The sequence below is a fragment of the Lindgomyces ingoldianus genome (genome assembly GCF_010093535.1).
Source record: "Lindgomyces ingoldianus strain ATCC 200398 unplaced genomic scaffold BDR25scaffold_42, whole genome shotgun sequence".
NCBI lineage: Eukaryota > Fungi > Ascomycota > Dothideomycetes > Pleosporales > Lindgomycetaceae > Lindgomyces > Lindgomyces ingoldianus.
Window position 1 is genome coordinate 259,802 of NW_022985203.1, and position 16,085 is coordinate 275,886.

The 16,085-nt window shown below is 49.6% G+C and overlaps 7 protein-coding genes across 7 annotated transcripts; 3 read left to right on the forward strand and 4 right to left on the reverse strand.

Annotated features, from left to right (window-relative positions):
* Nucleotides 1-680: 680 nt before the first annotated feature.
* On the reverse strand, nucleotides 681-2,247 carry BDR25DRAFT_271152 (major facilitator superfamily protein). The gene is made up of 4 exons (XM_033687245.1): nucleotides 1,836-2,247; nucleotides 1,660-1,783; nucleotides 1,364-1,609; nucleotides 681-1,302 (listed from the first exon to the last, which is right to left on the reverse strand). The coding sequence occupies exons 1-4, from the start codon at nucleotides 2,176-2,178 to the stop codon at nucleotides 717-719; spliced, it is 1,299 nt and encodes a 432-aa protein (XP_033541757.1). The 5' UTR covers nucleotides 2,179-2,247; the 3' UTR covers nucleotides 681-716.
* Nucleotides 2,248-3,385: 1,138 nt separating this feature from the next.
* BDR25DRAFT_361138 (uncharacterized protein) lies at nucleotides 3,386-6,192 on the reverse strand (the record flags this gene model as incomplete). The annotated part of the gene is made up of 17 exons (XM_033696368.1): nucleotides 3,386-3,957; nucleotides 4,005-4,105; nucleotides 4,156-4,292; nucleotides 4,333-4,485; nucleotides 4,516-4,602; nucleotides 4,643-4,841; nucleotides 4,876-4,931; nucleotides 4,967-5,000; nucleotides 5,066-5,079; nucleotides 5,141-5,189; nucleotides 5,234-5,448; nucleotides 5,493-5,588; nucleotides 5,637-5,671; nucleotides 5,748-5,836; nucleotides 5,892-5,898; nucleotides 5,949-5,987; nucleotides 6,021-6,192. 17 exons carry the CDS (start codon nucleotides 6,190-6,192, stop codon nucleotides 3,386-3,388), a joined length of 2,055 nt encoding a protein of 684 aa, XP_033541758.1.
* Nucleotides 6,193-6,485: 293 nt separating this feature from the next.
* BDR25DRAFT_346454 (ALDH-like protein) lies at nucleotides 6,486-8,496 on the forward strand (the record flags this gene model as incomplete). The annotated part of the gene is made up of 5 exons (XM_033694147.1): nucleotides 6,486-6,680; nucleotides 6,733-6,911; nucleotides 6,961-7,200; nucleotides 7,256-7,262; nucleotides 7,315-8,496. The coding sequence occupies exons 1-5, from the start codon at nucleotides 6,501-6,503 to the stop codon at nucleotides 8,494-8,496; spliced, it is 1,788 nt and encodes a 595-aa protein (XP_033541759.1). The 5' UTR covers nucleotides 6,486-6,500.
* Nucleotides 8,497-8,571: 75 nt separating this feature from the next.
* BDR25DRAFT_271157 (glutamine synthetase/guanido kinase) lies at nucleotides 8,572-10,576 on the reverse strand. The gene is made up of 3 exons (XM_033687246.1): nucleotides 9,887-10,576; nucleotides 9,509-9,765; nucleotides 8,572-9,447 (listed from the first exon to the last, which is right to left on the reverse strand). Exons 1-3 carry the CDS (start codon nucleotides 10,317-10,319, stop codon nucleotides 8,674-8,676), a joined length of 1,464 nt encoding a protein of 487 aa, XP_033541760.1. The 5' UTR covers nucleotides 10,320-10,576; the 3' UTR covers nucleotides 8,572-8,673.
* A 438-nt stretch (nucleotides 10,577-11,014) lies between these two features.
* On the forward strand, nucleotides 11,015-12,623 carry BDR25DRAFT_296103 (NAD(P)-binding protein). The gene is made up of 3 exons (XM_033688892.1): nucleotides 11,015-11,291; nucleotides 11,542-12,081; nucleotides 12,133-12,623. Exons 1-3 carry the CDS (start codon nucleotides 11,245-11,247, stop codon nucleotides 12,371-12,373), a joined length of 828 nt encoding a protein of 275 aa, XP_033541761.1. The 5' UTR covers nucleotides 11,015-11,244; the 3' UTR covers nucleotides 12,374-12,623.
* A 633-nt stretch (nucleotides 12,624-13,256) lies between these two features.
* Nucleotides 13,257-15,159, forward strand: BDR25DRAFT_380381 (putative flavin-containing polyamine oxidase; the record flags this gene model as incomplete). Its single annotated transcript, XM_033697662.1, has 6 exons — nucleotides 13,257-13,412; nucleotides 13,465-13,602; nucleotides 13,654-13,704; nucleotides 13,754-14,023; nucleotides 14,070-14,105; nucleotides 14,173-15,159. The coding sequence occupies 6 exons, from the start codon at nucleotides 13,257-13,259 to the stop codon at nucleotides 15,157-15,159; spliced, it is 1,638 nt and encodes a 545-aa protein (XP_033541762.1).
* An 86-nt stretch (nucleotides 15,160-15,245) lies between these two features.
* BDR25DRAFT_241507 (acyl-CoA N-acyltransferase) lies at nucleotides 15,246-15,857 on the reverse strand (the record flags this gene model as incomplete). The annotated part of the gene is made up of 1 exon (XM_033685750.1): nucleotides 15,246-15,857. One exon carries the CDS (start codon nucleotides 15,855-15,857, stop codon nucleotides 15,246-15,248), a length of 612 nt encoding a protein of 203 aa, XP_033541763.1.
* Between the last annotated feature and the right edge of the window lie 228 nt (nucleotides 15,858-16,085).

A 16,085-nucleotide genomic window follows, 5' to 3' on the forward strand; every position in this document is an offset into this window, starting at 1 on the left:
GACTAACCCTTACCTTGAATTCTTAAAGCAGGCTAACATTCGAGATGAATATTCCTCTGAAGCCCGGGAAAACCCCATTTGAGACTAAACTACGGGTGGGGAACGCTCTTGAAGACATGAGGGCTAATGCACAGACCTCATTTCAGGATCATGCGGCATGGGTGATGGAATAGATACACACCTTCTTGACGTCTTCGGTTGGGTCATGTGTGGCCTGTCTAAGAATTTGTTTGAGAGGTCTCTAATCCTGCTATTTGTGATGAGTACTATTTCGTGGCGTGCGTTCATCGTGCGTTCATAGGGACCCTCGAGCACATACAGAACGCTGAACGTGAACACATGCGAGGACATCTACAGTGTAATAATCGGAGAGCGCTAGCCAGAGGGTCTCTCCGAGCTCGAGACAACCAATCTCGTCTGAGGGATATTCTGTTCGGGTTTCAAGGCGAGATGCTATCACGGTAGTGATATTTAAGTTGAAGAAGGTAAAGTATGGTGGACTGCTGAGCTGGGATTGTGTTTATGGACTTCAATGCACCTACCTAGTTTGAGACTTAGTTTGTTTAATGTGCGATTAGATTCTTCGGAGTAGGAACATCGAATGAAAAATTTTCCTTTTGGATTCTAGTGGCTTAATGAACTAGTCCCATCCTAAGTTATTACTCATTCCAGCAGGGCTTCTGAAATTAAGTGGCCCCCCCCCCAAACTCACTCGCTCAAATCGTAAACCTAAACGACGGATCTCCCAACAAAATTCTCTCGCCTCTATCCGCCTGCTTATTACACTTCCTAAAGTACAGCGTCAAAATGCCGACCGTCATCATGACTAACACATTACAAGTCATACACGCGGCAAATCCAGGGATATACTTGGGCGCATCCTGAGTCCTAAAAATCAGCGCCCCAGAGATCCCGCCAATACCTCCTATGCCGGTTAGACTCGCCGAGCAAAACGCGCGTCTCCACTGCCCGCGGATGTTATTCGCTTGGTACGCCATCACGCTCGGAATTGCGGAATTGGTGCCAGCAACCGTGATAAAGACGCCGACGTACTGGCCCCAAGGGTTTTTAACGAAGCCCATGATGGGGATGCCGATGAGGGAAATGAGGCAAAGGAAACAGAGCACTGGACCCCGGGTTTTGTATTTGTCGGAGAACCACGCGGAGCCGTACATTAGGATGCCGGAGAAGACGTAGGGAGGGGCACCAAGGCATTGGGACATTGCCATGCTGAATTTGAGGTTGGTGTTGAGGATTATGGGAAGGAAGAAGGCGAAGGCATAGGCGATTGTGGTCACGAGGCTGGGAGGCGATTAGTATTTGGGCAGGGATAAGATGAAGAGTTGGATTGGCCTAGACTTACAAAAGGATGAAGGGAAAACCATAAATGTACCATTCCGTGGCTGGCTCGAGGAACTTCTTCCAAGAGAATTTCTCGGGTTCCACGTCGCCTCGGTCGGCATTTAGACGGTCGATGACAAGATTGAGTTCGTCGGGATTCAGGAATCCCCAGCTTGGTTTTTTTCGTTCCTCGTCTGGAAATTTGACAATGAAAGATAAGGCGAAAATAGCGACTCCGCAGGTGATTATGCCTTCCATGATGAAGATCCTGAAGATTTGAGGTTGGGTTGAGTGAATGATATGATGGGTTGAGCGTACCAGCGCCAGCCTCGAATACTTCGGACACCTTCCATCTGCTGCAAACCGTACGCCATAATGCCTGATAGCGCCGAAGCTAGACTACCAATTAAATAGAAGACGGAATATCGACGAGCAACTTCGACTATGTTGTGTTAGAATGCCCCAGAACCTACGCAAGGTTCAGAAGTACTTACATTTCGTATACCAACACGAAAGCAAGTACAAGCACCCTGGAAAATATCCACTCTCCAACCCTCCAAGTATCAATCTCAGCGGCACAAGCGTGTGCCAATTCTGCGCAAACCCAAAACCAATAATAACACCCCCCCAAACGATGCAAATCCCCGGTAAGAAAAATCTCGGTCCAATCTTTCTGCAAAGGACAATCATGAAAGGTTGGAGGAGAATGTATGTAATGAAGAAGCACATGTTGACGAGGTTGTAGCCGTAACCTGTACGCATACGCAGGTCGACGAGCATCCCCGCAATGGCTGCATTGGACACGTTCTTACGGTCCATTAGGGAGATGCCATACATGGCCCCGAGAGCTGGAATTAGTCGCCAGTCAATTCTGTGGCGCAGCTTTGCGGAGAGTTCGGGGTCAAAGTCGTGGGAGGTGATGCTGGACGGGGAGTGGAGGCTTTGGTCGAGGCCTTTTTCGACGTTTTCGACTTGCTCAATGAGCTCTTTTTTAGTGGAAGGCGCCATCCTGGAGGGAGAGGCGATATATTTAATCAAAGAGAATGGCGGGGGAGACGATTTATAGAGAAGCGAGAAGCAATCTGAGAGAGGCCGACCTCAAGATATATATCTTGTCTGCGTGGCAGTACCTCATGCCATACAAAATGATACATGAAAGATTCCAAGACCCTACATGAAAAGGCCCAGAACTTCCCCGCAAAAAGTGGTCATGTCATTTCCGGGGGTCCCGGATTCTCTGCAAAGTACGGTGATACCCGTCCTTGATGTTTGAGCGGTCGTTGTTGCCGACTCCTCAACCAAGACGTATTAGGCAGGTTCGCCGCAGAAGTAGCCAAAAACATCAGATAAGCCAAGACATTGGTGGAGCAACTCAGAGTAATATACTCGTGTCTGATATGCAACCGTGAGAGAAAGGACATGTAAGCACATGCGAGTCATCGTGTGGTGATGAAATGGCGTGAAGCATAGTCAATCCCTCGGACGGCAAGTATATTCCAACATATCAAACGCTGCAGCCAAGGGCTTTGGTGCCTTGGGAATGGCAATGCACTGCTTTGGGATCGAGGCAATAGGTTAATAGCTTAACTACAAGAGACAATGTCGCTTAAAAGAGAAGGGGAAAAGTAGGAAATAAGGCGGAATACCTTTTCCGGTGGGAATAAGAACGCACTCAATGAGTCGGAGGAGTGATAATGGAGAGACTGTAAGTTGAAGGTTGACTTAAAGCCCGGATATGTTGAGGTCTCCGGGTACTAAAAGGTACTCGTTGCTGCGGGGTCTAGGTCACGTGCTCACCTTTTCCGACCGCAAAAAGGGGGGTCCACGAGTGTCCCATATCGTTTCTCTCAGACGACTGATGTCCTAATATCCAGGCTCATAGTCACACTCCCCCAAATGTGCCCAAGAAACATCCCAAACGCCAATCCGGGTATCCAACATGCCCTGCTAGGTATCATCTGTCATCGAAAATCCCATTAAAGTCCGTCTCTACCACCCCTCTTCGATTCGAAAGCCATGCTAATTCATTTATTATGATGAAGGGTTATGGCCAGTTGCCGCGGTTCCCAGGCGGGTAGCCATCGTTCGACCGATTTAGATCTTGGATTTGAAGCCACACAAACCAGATGAAGAACACCCCCCCGAGTATCCAGACCCCAATCCCGAAGCACAGTTGTGGTGTCCAAGACTCTGCTCTCCTTATATGCCTTGATCGTGGGGTAGGAAACGTATTGTAGTAGACCGTGAGGCTAGAGTTGTGGACAAGAGGATTGTGTGCTGGATCGGTATTCGGCGACGGATAGTAAGGAGGAGGGGGGTCGGTGTCGCGTCGGCTGTGGTGGCCATGATGGCCATGATGGCCATGAAGGGCATGATCATTATTGTGGACATTCTGGGGGTGATGGTGGTGTGACGCGGTATCATGGGGCTGCCATATCGTGTCGTAGTGAATCGCGGTGTCAACGTGCGAAGTATCTACATGCGAGCTTGTATTGTGCGAAGTGTGGTCCATGATGCGCCCTAGTGCTGGTTCAGTTGGGGTGAGGCGGAGAGAGAAATCTGTGGCGTTGGGCAAGGATGTGTTGATGATGAGGCGGGAGATGCGGGATGTGGTTGCTGCAGCGACGAAGTAGGGGAAGAGGAGAGTTTGAACAACGCTGAACAACGCTGATCAGTGTAGACGGATGGTGGCAATGTGGGGCCGTTTGTCATTTTCCATGTTCGAGGCGTGCGGTTTGGATTTGGGGCTGTGCCATGCTGGTGCCTGATTCTCCTCCATGTTCAAGGTTTCACGATCACCTTCCAAGTTGCTACCAGTGAAGACTCCTAGGCATGAAACTCGATACTCTCAGATCAGCGTGATATAGTCCCCAAGACTTCAACCTCATCCAGCCATATTTCGTCCCACATACAACCATGAATACATCCAGACCGAGCAAGCGGTAATAATCCTCATCTCTCCCTAAGATAACAGGACATTCAACACCTGACATCAGAATTACGACATCTCCAGCCTCGACAAAACGCGCACCAAGGCCCATCTATCGGTGTCGCGAAAACGTGCTTTGCTGAATTCCCGAAATAATCCGCCCCGTAATCCCGAAGGTGGCCCTCTCTCAACTCACAAGTGAGAGCGAAGTGTATCTTCATGTCGTTATCTCAGTCTCTGTAGACTTCTGGATAATCTATGTCTCTCCGAAACGTATCAAATTTATCTAAGAACTTTGGCTTTGCTTTGACGCTCTCGGGAATGGAGAAAGCCTGAGGGATTCGATTTAAGAATGACAAGCTACTGGTCTACACTATCTATGGCATTGGCCTTCTCGTGCTCACTGATCATACGTAAGAAACTTCTTTCCGGATAGTCGCCTCCATTGTTTGCCGGTAACGAGCATGCCGCATTTGCAGGGTCCGAAAGAAAACTTTTGCATAAGATTGGAAGTATACGCGTTCCTATCGGCCCAACAATCTGGGGGATTGAAGGTACGGTCTCATCAGAGCTGTCGATCCGAATACCTTGTATTTGACGCTCACGATCTCTGACACTGAATTCTAACTTGTATTCTCTTGATGCCCTTCACTAGTCCAAACTAGGACTACCACCAGTGCTGCTCTAGCCCGACACCCAAAAGGGTAGTGTTTTTATCAGCCGTAGTAATCTAGCCTCCTAAAGAAGGGATGGAGAATTGTCTCAAATGATGGCGGATTAGTCATCTCAAGATACAAGTTCTCAGCGGCCTGGTTGTAATCGATGAGAGGTATGTAAAATATGCTCCATCATCTGGAGCATACTATAAACACCGTAAGTCTTATCCAGAATCTTCGGGCAGTCTTTCCTCCTCACTGACCTCATCACTGTCGTGAATGGCTCCTCTCCTTGTAGAACTCCTACGTGTCTCTTGCAGAGCGAATCAAATTCCTAGGTTCTGCGTAGCAGTCCCTGCCAAGCAAAATCTTGAATTTAGATAAGCACGGATGAAGAAGCGAATCACAGAGGCTCAAGAATAGTGGCAGGTTCGGCTTACCCGAATTAGCTGGAAGGGAGGTTGGCCATGAGAATGGAATAGGTTGACCTTTGCCTCCGATCTCGTTTAAGGTACCGTTGTCCTCCGGGACATAAGCTTAGCTTTCTTTGGGATTAACCCTTGCACCGTCTGGGTGCGATGAAACCAGGATCGGCAAAATAATCGACTAACGAAGTAAGAGAGGTTTATATCTTCGTGAGATCGGCTATAGTACTGGCTGGTCTAGCGAGAGTGGTACGTGGCTGGTCTAGTATCCTCGTTTTTCTTAACGAGATTGCAATAGAGGAAAAGAATGTCTGTCTCCACTGACTCCTCCCCCACCCATACGATTGCGCTTTCTAACAGACTGTATACCGACCGCTATTCTAGAGATCTAAGCACTCTTGCCGGAACTAGAAGATTGATGAATGCATATTGAGTCAATCCACAGAAGGGGTTCCTCATCCTCCTGCTGTAGCCTTCGGTGCACTCTGTCTACATTTCGAGTAACCTAGAAAGCACCTCCATTGCATTTAATAGTCAAACTTGGTTGCTAGTAATCCCATGTGTAAGATAAAGCCTCGTACACTAGGAATTATTCACTGTAGAGAGTGGATTCGAAACGGTTGATATTGATGACATCTTGTGAGGTCAAACTACATCAGCGCAGAAGACGGAATCCGGAATCCGATGCAAGCGGTACATATTGATTTCCCTCTCGTTCAATAGTCGTGCATGTTGTTGTGAGACTCTTAAGTACTGAAGTCGGGTCGAGAAGATCAAGGTCGCTGTCCACCTGCGCCTTTGGTCGACACTCATGAGGGAAGCGTCCGCTCTGGCAAAACATGGTACAATGCTCTGAATTAAGTAAAAATAAAGGTTAAACTACGGAATGCTGGTGGCCTAACGTGAAATATAGAGGTAATTTAGGACAGAAATTTGAAACCTTTAGACGTTCTCCAAATTCTAGAGAGAGCCTGAATCGATTCCTGCCACAATCCACACTTTTCCGAGACTACCCGATTAGGAAGGTTTATAAAATTACTACGGAACAGTCACCACTGAGTGTTAATATTCCGGAGCAACCACCCTTCAAGACGCTTTTCCCGATTGGAAAACTTTAGGGACCTCCACCACGGACTGCAATTGCGCGTGATGGAGAACTTGGAGGACCTTAAAGCTTACGTCGCTAGCGCAATCGGTCTCCTAACTCTTTTATTTTTCTATCTAGTCCTGAGAAAGGATCTAGAGGCGCCTGTCCCTTATGATGTTGCTCCACCAGCGCAGATCCAGCCAGGATGGAGGGGAGAGGTTCTGGATGAGCCTTCGTTGAAGGTGAGTGGGAAGGCTTCTATGCGTCAGGTGATTATTATTGACTGTGTGTCAGGTATCCGGCTCCTCGGTAATTCAATGCTACGCTCCTGCAACCGGTGCCTCCCTGGGCCTCGTCAACCCATCCACCGCAGACGGCATCGATCGCGCGATAGCTAAAGCAAAGGAAGCGCAGGTAGAATGGGCAAAGACAACATTTGCGCAACGGAGAAAGGTCCTCAAGACTATGTTGAAGTAGGCATTCCCCACACAAGCATCGCGACATGGGATAACAGGAGGTCAGGTTCGTGCTGGAGAACCAGGAGACAATTGCCCGCGTCGCCTGTTTGGACTCTGGAAAGACTATGGTTGATGCGAGCCTAGGAGAGATTCTTGTCACGGCAGAGAAGCTGAAGTGGACGATTGACCATGGAGAGGCTTCGTTGAAGCCAGAGAGGAGGCCCACCAACTTCCTCATGATGTATAAGTGGAATGAGGTTATGTGGCAGCCATTGGGTGTTGTTGCGGCTTGTGTGAGCTGGAAGTAAGTCATCTCCATACTCCTCCCTCCTAGAGAAGTCAGGTTCTAACGAATCTAGTTACCCTGTAAGACTACCTGAACCTCCCATTCAACGACCATAGGATCTGAAATCTATAGTTCCACAACCTCATTTCCCCAATAATAGCTTCTATTTTCTCCGGCAACGCCATCATCGTCAAAGGCTCCGAAGCTACTGCCTGGTCTAGCAGCTACTTTGCATGCATCGCAACTTCCGCGCTGATCGCGTGCGGCCATTCCCCCAACCTCATTCAATCCGTCATCTGCTGGCCGAACATCGCCAACCACCTCACCTCCCACCCCTCAATCGCACACATCACTTTCATCGGCTCCCGCCCAATAGCACACCACGTCTGTGCCTCTGCCGCTAAAGCCCTAACACCCGTCTGCGTCGAGCTTGGCGGCAAAGACCCCGCCATCATCCTAGACGATCTATCCACCAGCAATTTCAAGCGCGTTGCCAGCATTCTCATGCGCGGAACCTTTCAATCCGCTGGCCAAAACTGTATAGGTCTAGAACGCGTCATCGCCCTGCCAAACGTCTACCGGAAACTCATTGACCACCTCACACCCCTCATCCGCGCCCTGCAGCCCGGCTCAATCCTCAATTCCTCCCCCAGCCACCCCGTCGACGTTGGCGCTTCCATATCCGCCGCAAACTTCGCAAACCTCGAAGCTCTGATCCAAGATGCCGTAGACCAAGGTGCGCGGCTGCTCGCAGGCGGGAAACGCTACATCCACCCGCAATTCCCCCAAGGTCACTATTTCACCCCTACGTTCATAGTCGACGTGACACCGACTATGAAAATCGCGCAAACTGAGCTATTCGCCCCCGTCTTCCTACTCATGCGTGCGGAATCCGTAGGCGATGCTATTGCCATCGCAAACAGCACTTCGTACGCCCTCGGCGCCTCTGTCTACGGTTCCAACTCGTCCGACCTGGAACGCGTAGTTCGTGAAGTGCACGCCGGGATGGTGGCCGTGAATGACTTCGCTGTCACCTACATGGTGCAACTGCCATTCGGCGGGGTAAAAGGGAGTGGGTATGGCAGGTTTGCCGGGAAGGAAGGATTAAGGAGTTTGTGCAACCAGAAAGCGGTTACAAGGGATAGGTGGCCTGGGGTGAAGACGAGTATCCCGCCGCCGATGGATATACCGTTCGGGAGTAAGGGGAAAGGGGCTACGGAACGCGCGTGGAAGTTTGCGGAGGGAATTGTTTGGTTGGGTTATGGGGATTGGAGGGGGAAGGTTAGGGGCATCAGGGGGTTACTTGGGTTGTAGGAGCGCTGCAAGAGGGTGTTGTGGTTCTAGCCTCGAACCTGGCCTCATACCTACAGCATTTTCTTGAAAGGGTTTGTACAGTGTGTAATTGTAATAGTTAATTTGACTAGGGGTAATCTCGGCTAGTATCAAGCATCCGAGTCCTCAAACTGTGCGGTTTTTCGCCTCTCAACCTATCTAAACCGTCTCAATATACCGTCTAACTTCCCAGTCCGTGACAGCTTCATCCCATAGCCTTATTTCATGTTGTCTCGTTCCACCAAAGTGATCCACAAAATCATCACCAAAGACTTCTCTTGCTACACTCTCCTTCGCCATAAACCGGTCTGTGGCCTCTTTCAACGACTTCGCAAGCCGTACCCCTTCATCCGACGACCCACCAGTATCTTCACCCTTCCCAAGCGGTGGAATGGGAATTTCCATCTTCTTACTGACTCCCCGCCACCCGAGCGCTAAAATCGCAGCAAGCACAAAATGCGGATTCGTATCCGCGCCGGGCACTCTGACCTCGAATCTCGTGGCCTTTGGACTTGAAGTGGGCGGACTAATCAAACGTATGGAAGCAGCGCGATGTTCCAGGCCCCAAGACACCGTCACAGGCGCCCAGAAATTCTCCACTAATCTCTTATAACTATTCACATTCGGCGCGAGAATCGGCATGATATCCGGTAGACCATCAATCAAGCCCGCCAGGAAATGTCGTCCGAGATCAGAGAGCCACCGCACGTCTTGCCATTTGTGGTCTTTATCTTCAGTTTCGCGGAAGAAGAGGTTTTGGCCAGATGAGTCGACAATGGAAACGTGCATGTGGCCGGAGTTGCCCGGGAGCCCTTCCCGGGGCTTTGCCATAAAGCATGGGGTTATGCCGAATTTGGAGCCGAGAGATTTCACGACAAGTTTAAATAGCGAGGCTTTATCGGCCATAGCAGTTATTTCGCAGAATTGAAGAGCCTGTGGAAGAGTGCGTTAGCTGTGGTTCGGAGAGGATGCAGTGGAGAGGATGGGGACTGACAGCTTCGAACACACCCGGTCCGCTCTCTGTATGCCAGCCTTCGATTGCGCAGTTAAATGCGTCACATGCATCGAATACGCCATAATAGTATTCCTGGTTATGCACCGGTCTCGTGATGCTATACCCAAACATGCCCTCGGTAAGACTCGGCAGCGAATTCACAGGATTATCTTTGAGAAATGCAGCAGTTGAGGAAGAATTCCGTTCAGATCCGTCGTGGGTCTGGGGTGCTCGAAATTGGAAGAATTCGTATTCCGCTGTGAGATTCGGACGCCAACGTTAGTGACTCGAAGGGAAGCTGAAAGGCCGCCGACACCAACCTGGCTGAATCCTCAGACTAGGGGGCACGCGGGAGATGGTAGTTGTTGCGGGGCTTACCTCCTGCCATTGCGCCATAACCGTGTTCTGCAATCTTATCTACGGTCCGTTTGAGCAGGGAGCGCGGACATGCGCTGAGGGAGGCGTGGGTGTCGGGGTCGAAGAAGCTGACAAGGAAAAAAGGGACATTATTCTCCCAGGGTATGCGCCGGTAGGAACTGAGGTCTGCTACTGCGATTAAATCCCGGTATCCGTTCTCCTTGTTGCTTATCTTAAGCTCGCGGAAGTACGTCTGGTCGTGCATGTCCCACCCGAACACAACTGAGCAGAAGCCGAAGCCTTCCTTGGCTATGGACAGGAATTTTTTCTTCGCCATGAGCTTGCCGCGCAGTAAGCCATCAACGTCGACGCCGGCTACTTTGACGGCATTGTCGTTCTTGAGTAGTTCGGGGAGGCTATCAACGGTTATATGCGTGGGGTCTTGATCGGACATTGTGGCCGGGAGAGTGTTGGAAGATACTGTTGAAGTGTCTAGAGGACTGAGGGGAGGTTGAAATAGAGGGGAGAGCTGCTTTGAGGCGGTTGAAGGCCTAATGCAAGCAGGTTTGAGCTGGTGATGGTGACGAGGGCTGAAGCAGCAGGTTCAAGCTTTGACCAATGAGGGGCTACCATCGGAAGGAGCTTAGCGGACGATACGAGTATGCAGTCCGACATCATGCTTCAGCAATCTCGAGAACCAACATATGTACGTGGGAACGCGCCGAAAATACTACACCAGACTATTATTATTAGCTTTTATGGACGAATCTATAGTTCTCAAGTATCTCACCCGAATTTGTTATGATGGACCCCGAACGAGGTGATCCACTGAGCGAGCCGGTCCCCTCTTCAATTGGTGGGGCACATTCTGGCGTCACACGCGTCTCGTGCGCTCGATATTCATCCTCATGACCCTTTATTCACCGTAACAATGGCGAAAGAGCTGTCAAACCCCCTCGGCGTTACCTAACGAACAAGCGACGGCGGTCCGCCCACGTCCGGTCCCCCAGTGATCCTCTTATCTAACAGCAATCTGCATTGGGCCGATTATCGGGAGGGAGCTATTCCACCGACACTACCCGTATCAGTCTTCTCCTTCAACATCAATTTCTCCGCTTGATCCTGCGACACCAAAGCTTGTCGACCATACTCCCCTCGTTCTTATAGGAGGGTAAGTTACTGTTTAGATGAGTCTTTCATCTTATCCTTTCCTGGAGCATCTCAAGACTAGCGTGCATCTCTACAGCGCTTCCGGTCTTTTATATTAGTCACAACTACTCTCCTGCCTCACATATCCACTTTGACTCAAACTTCGGGCTAACGACAACTCAGAAACTTCACCTCAGCCTTTCCGAATATCGAAATCGGACTCATTCAACATGGGACGTTTGGAAGGGAAGAACTGCATCGTCACCGGAGCTGCTGGGTAGGTTCATGGTTCCCATTTCTTTTTCCTAGCACACCTATTCTTCCTTTGGAAAGCATTATTGCCTCGCTTTTCATTCCTATTGCTAGTTCTTGCGTATACGGTTCCCGACGATGCTCGAGAGCTTGCTTCTCTCCATCGTCCTGCCTCTCTTCTCTACCCTCATATGTACAGCACAGTCATGCAATCTAAGAAGGATTATTGTCCCGTTTCAATGCCGTTTATCCATTTGTCACTGACTCTCATACAGGGGTATCGGCCTAGAGACCACAGTCCTCTTCGCGAGGGAAGGAGCCAATGTCTTAATGTCCGACATCTCAGGCCCGTCATTGGCAAGGGCCCTTGCAAAAGTGAAAGAGCTAGTTCCTAGGGCCGAGAAAGTAGAAACCAAGATCACAGATGTGTCCAACGAATCCAACGTCAAGGCCATGGTAGAGCATTTGGACAGCTGGGGCGGGGTCGATGTAATCTTCAACAACGCAGGTATTATGCACGGCGATGATGCGGATGCTATCGATACGCCTGAGCAGATTTGGGACCTCACTCAAGCTATCAATGTGAAAGGTGTGTGGTTTGGAAGCAAGCATGCTGTGATTAGCATGAGGAAGCATGGAAAGAAGAAGGGCTCGATTATCAATACTGCTAGTGTCGTTGCCCTGGTCGGAAGTGCCACCCCACAGCTGGCGTACACTGCGAGCAAGGGAGCAGTATTGGCGATGACGAGAGAACTTGCGATGCGTCATGCAAGGGAAGGCTTCAGGTTCAACGCCCTCTGTCCAGCCCCATTAAAGTTGGTCTCGTCCGCCCTATTTTAAGAACATTAAATACTGAATCCAAACAGTACACCTCTTCTGCAGGACTGGCTCGGCGACGACCAGGCCAAGCGCCATCGCCGTGAAGTTCATTTTCCAACTGGGCGATTTGGAGAAGCCATCGAGCAAGCACAAGCTGTCCTTTTCCTTGCTAGCGATGAGAGTAGTTTCGTTAACGGTACTGACTTTGTCGTTGACGGGGGCATGACGAGATGCTACGTCACCCCTGAGGGAGCCCCCACTGAGCCACCGAAGAACTTGGCCCGCTAGGACGAACCTAGGAGTCTAGGATGGACTTTGTGGAGTCTCTTTCAGATGTTCCCGATGCGAACTATCAGATCCTCGGCTTACTCTTGATGCATAACACTGCTTCTGCGATGTCTATAGTGATAGCATAGATGGAATTTGCTTTGGGGGAGTTTTTGAGCAGAAAGGTGGACACTGAAATAGCATCTAGTTCTAACTCCTTTATTTCATTTTAGACTGAGTGGGGCAGCATTATGTGTTGATAGACCGAATGAATTGACCAGTAATCATTTTGGTACACTGTGCTAATCTTGGAAATAGTGAATTTTGTTGTGCTCTTGGCTTAAGTGGCAGCAACTGTTTACGCGCTTTCTGAAACTTGCGGGATATCGAACGTATATAGTAGGCTTTAACAGCGTTGAATGAGTTTGACCCTAGCAACTCTGAACGCACGACAACTAGGTACAACGCTAGGCGCACTTGTCCCATTCCATGATAGTCTTGCAACCATGGGATTACTACACTAAACCAAACAGCCCAATCACCCGCGTCCCACCGTTACAAAGGCCATGAGGAGCTTACCTCCCTCGTACGGTTTCGGCAAATTTTGGCCCCAATCGCGTTTACATCTCATCCTCTCCTTCCACATGTCACTCTCGTGTATCGCAAATGGATACATGTAGCTTTGGAGGTTCTCAGGCCGTTCTACCAATGTCCCGTTCAAGCTCATCAGTAACGGTCAGGTTGCTTGAAGAATAATAACCGTAACGCGGTAGACCTTAGCCAGACATGATTGGCAAAGGTTGACTTAAGGCTCAAATATATAAATAGGCAGTCCGGGCGTGTTCACGGCCTTTCTCTCGTTTCTCCCCTCTAACCTGGTGGAGACCTCTATCCCTTCATCGTGATGGGACTCCATATTTCTCTGCTGGCCCTGTTTGGTATTTGCTTTGTTGGAGCTATTTATACACCACTAGATTCGGTGGTAAGAAGTTATGAGTCTCCATGCCGTCAGACAAAGGTTGCCGTGCTTGGCGCTGGAGTGGCTGGAGTCACAGCGGCCGTGAACACTTCCATCCCTTCGAGTTGGCCAGTTTTGCTGATTCTCCGCTAAGAAAACGCTAAACGGGAACGGCATATCCGATTTCATTATTGTTGAATACAACGACTATGTAGGAGGGCGGGTGCTGCCTGCTAAATTTGGCAAGGGTGTCGACTGGAAGCCTTACACAATCGAGCAGGGAGCGAATTGGGTGCATAACTCCTCACCTAGATACTGAGTGTATATGCTAACATGCTCTAAGGTGCATGGCACTAGCCACAACGGCGGGCCAGAAAATCCAATATACACACTTGTGCGCCGATCATCTAAGGCTGCAATTTTCATGTTATTGACAAGAGAAGGCACAAAAGTATAACCTCACGAATCACGTTTCAGACTTCACTTCCTTGGAGCTATTTAGCGAAACCGGATCCGACGGATTTATTTCTACGCTAGCCGACTTTGAGATCCTATATAGCAAGGTTGAGGAGAATGCTGGCTCCATTATCTCTGAGAACATCCAAGACCGAAGCCTTCGTGCCGGGTTGCAGAGTCAAGGCTGGTATCCTACAAGTCCAAACATGCTTGCTGCCGAGTTCTACTTTATCGAGTATGAACTAGCACAGACAGCGGTAAGCAAATTCTTAAAGTTTTACTCTTAGTTGCTAAGCTTTGCAGGATGTTTCATCCGAGCTCTTTGCTGTCGTGAGTGGAGTAAGTCTGGAAGAGTTTCCTAGCTCAACTGAATTTGGCTAAATTAAAAGTTTGCTCACTATGACAGAACTCAAGCTTCGGCCAATTCTCAGAAGATAACCTTTTCATCCTTGACCAGCGTGGCTTTAGTACCTTCATTCAAGGTGAAGCATCTGAAATTCTAACTACAAACGACAGTCGCCTCCTCCTTAATACTGAAGTTACGAATATTGCATCCGACGATTCCAGCGTAACCATCACGAACCGTGACGGCACTTGCATAACCGCCGAACAAGCCATCATAACCTTCAGCATCGGCGTTCTTCAAACGTCAATGTACAAGAGATTTCTAACATTCACGCCTTTCTTACCAGACTGGAAACTCAAAGCCATAGCTCAGATGCAGATGGGCGTGTACACTAAGATTTTTTTACAATTCCCACCAGAAAAAGTCTTCTGGGACCGCTCGAAGGAATTCTTCCTCTACGCTTCACGCACCAGAGGATATTATCCCATATGGCAAAGTCTTGACCACGAAAATTTCCATCCGGGAAGTGGGATCCTGTTCGTCACAGTTGTCGGCGATCAATCCATCCGCATCGACCAGCAAACTGACTCAGAAACTAAAGCCGAAGTCCTTGCGGTCCTCGCGCAAATGTTCCAAGTCCCGATCCCAGAACCTCTGGCATTCTACTACCCGAGATGGAGCACCACGCCCTGGTCATATGGCTCTTATTCGAATTTCCCGGTGGGCATGACGCTGGAGGGTCATCAAAATCTCAGGGCGAATGTGGGGAGGCTTTGGTTTGCGGGAGAAGCAACAAGTGCCGAGTATTTTGGTTTCTTGCAAGGTGCATATTTTGAGGGCAGGGAGGTTGGGGAGAGGGTTGCAGCAAGGATGAATGGGGATGTAGAGAAAGGGAGGGATATGGTGCATTATGAGGTTTTGAAAGGGACGACGGACACATGTGAGCGGAATCGCGAGAATGGGGGAACTTTTGATATACAAGAGAAGATAGTTGAGAAGTCGAGGAGGAGGAAAAGGCGGTTTGGAAGGAGGTTTGGAAAGTGGTGAATTCTCTGTGTATTATTGAGAGGGGTATCATGAATCTGAACATCTTGATAGCTTGTCCGAGAAAGCACTGCATTCCCGGCCATCAATCACACGCCATCCACACCCTCCGTTTCTACATTCTTAACCATATGCACAATCCGAATCCCTTCCCCATTCGGACAGACCACCACATCCTCCTTCCCACTCCGTACATACCCACATCTCTCATACAACGCCACACCGGTCAACGTACTCCCCATTTCCAACCTCTCAAACCCGCCTTCCCTCGCCCTCGCCTCGCAATACCGCATCATCATAGTTCCCAGTCCTTGCCTCGCCCACTTCGGATGCGTGAAAATGGCCCGAATACTCGCTCTCTCAACTTTGGGATCACGCTTCTCGGGCACGCGACCAGGTGCCGTGTCAGCGCCGTACAGCGTACGGCGGAAAGACCATCCGCCACATGCGCAGATGGTAGAGGGGGAGTTGACGGGGTGCAGAATGAAGTAAGTTTGGTCGTGGATGAGAAGTGTATCTGGGCCGAAGAGGAATCCGATTGAGCCGTCAAGTTCGGAGGGGGTGTAGTGGGTCTGGGATAAGGAACGAAGTGAGGTGGAGATCATGCTAGAGAGGGATGGGATATCTGAGGGAGTGGCGTTGCGGAAGGTGAAATGCTCGGTTGCTTCTTGGGCTTTGGCTGAGGCTATTGGGTTCGCCATATTGAAGTGAAGGATTCCTGGGGAACTGTTGCCCGAGTACTGGGGTCTGGAAATTCCAGGGAGTTCTGTTCTACAATTTCTATAGAAGTAGGGTAGATTAGAAGAGACTAATGTGTCTCTGGAGTGTGGGTGATGTGGATTTGAACAGGCTGATTTATTTTTGAATACTGAGACTCTGGTGTCACAAAAGTGGGCAAGTGCTTCTTATATGCAGTGCCGAATATGGAA

Excerpts from the sequence above, each read along its gene's own strand:
- BDR25DRAFT_271152 (XM_033687245.1), bottom strand. The coding sequence starts at position 2,178 with ATGTATGGCATCTCCCTAATGGACCGTAAGAACGTGTCCAATGCAGCC. Across the intron at positions 1,784-1,835 it reads TTCGTGTTGGTATACGAAAT|TCGAAGTTGCTCGTCGATAT; the intron begins GTAAGTACTTCT and ends AACACAACATAG. Across the intron at positions 1,610-1,659 it reads AGTATTCGAGGCTGGCGCTG|GATCTTCATCATGGAAGGCA; the intron begins GTACGCTCAACC and ends TCAAATCTTCAG.
- BDR25DRAFT_271157 (XM_033687246.1), bottom strand. The coding sequence starts at position 10,319 with ATGTCCGATCAAGACCCCACGCATATAACCGTTGATAGCCTCCCCGAA. Across the intron at positions 9,766-9,886 it reads TTATGGCGCAATGGCAGGAG|CGGAATACGAATTCTTCCAA; the intron begins GTAAGCCCCGCA and ends CGAATCTCACAG. Across the intron at positions 9,448-9,508 it reads GACCGGGTGTGTTCGAAGCT|GCTCTTCAATTCTGCGAAAT; the intron begins GTCAGTCCCCAT and ends ACTCTTCCACAG.
- BDR25DRAFT_296103 (XM_033688892.1), top strand. The coding sequence starts at position 11,245 with ATGGGACGTTTGGAAGGGAAGAACTGCATCGTCACCGGAGCTGCTGG. Across the intron at positions 11,292-11,541 it reads ATCGTCACCGGAGCTGCTGG|GGGTATCGGCCTAGAGACCA; the intron begins GTAGGTTCATGG and ends ACTCTCATACAG. Across the intron at positions 12,082-12,132 it reads CTCTGTCCAGCCCCATTAAA|TACACCTCTTCTGCAGGACT; the intron begins GTTGGTCTCGTC and ends GAATCCAAACAG.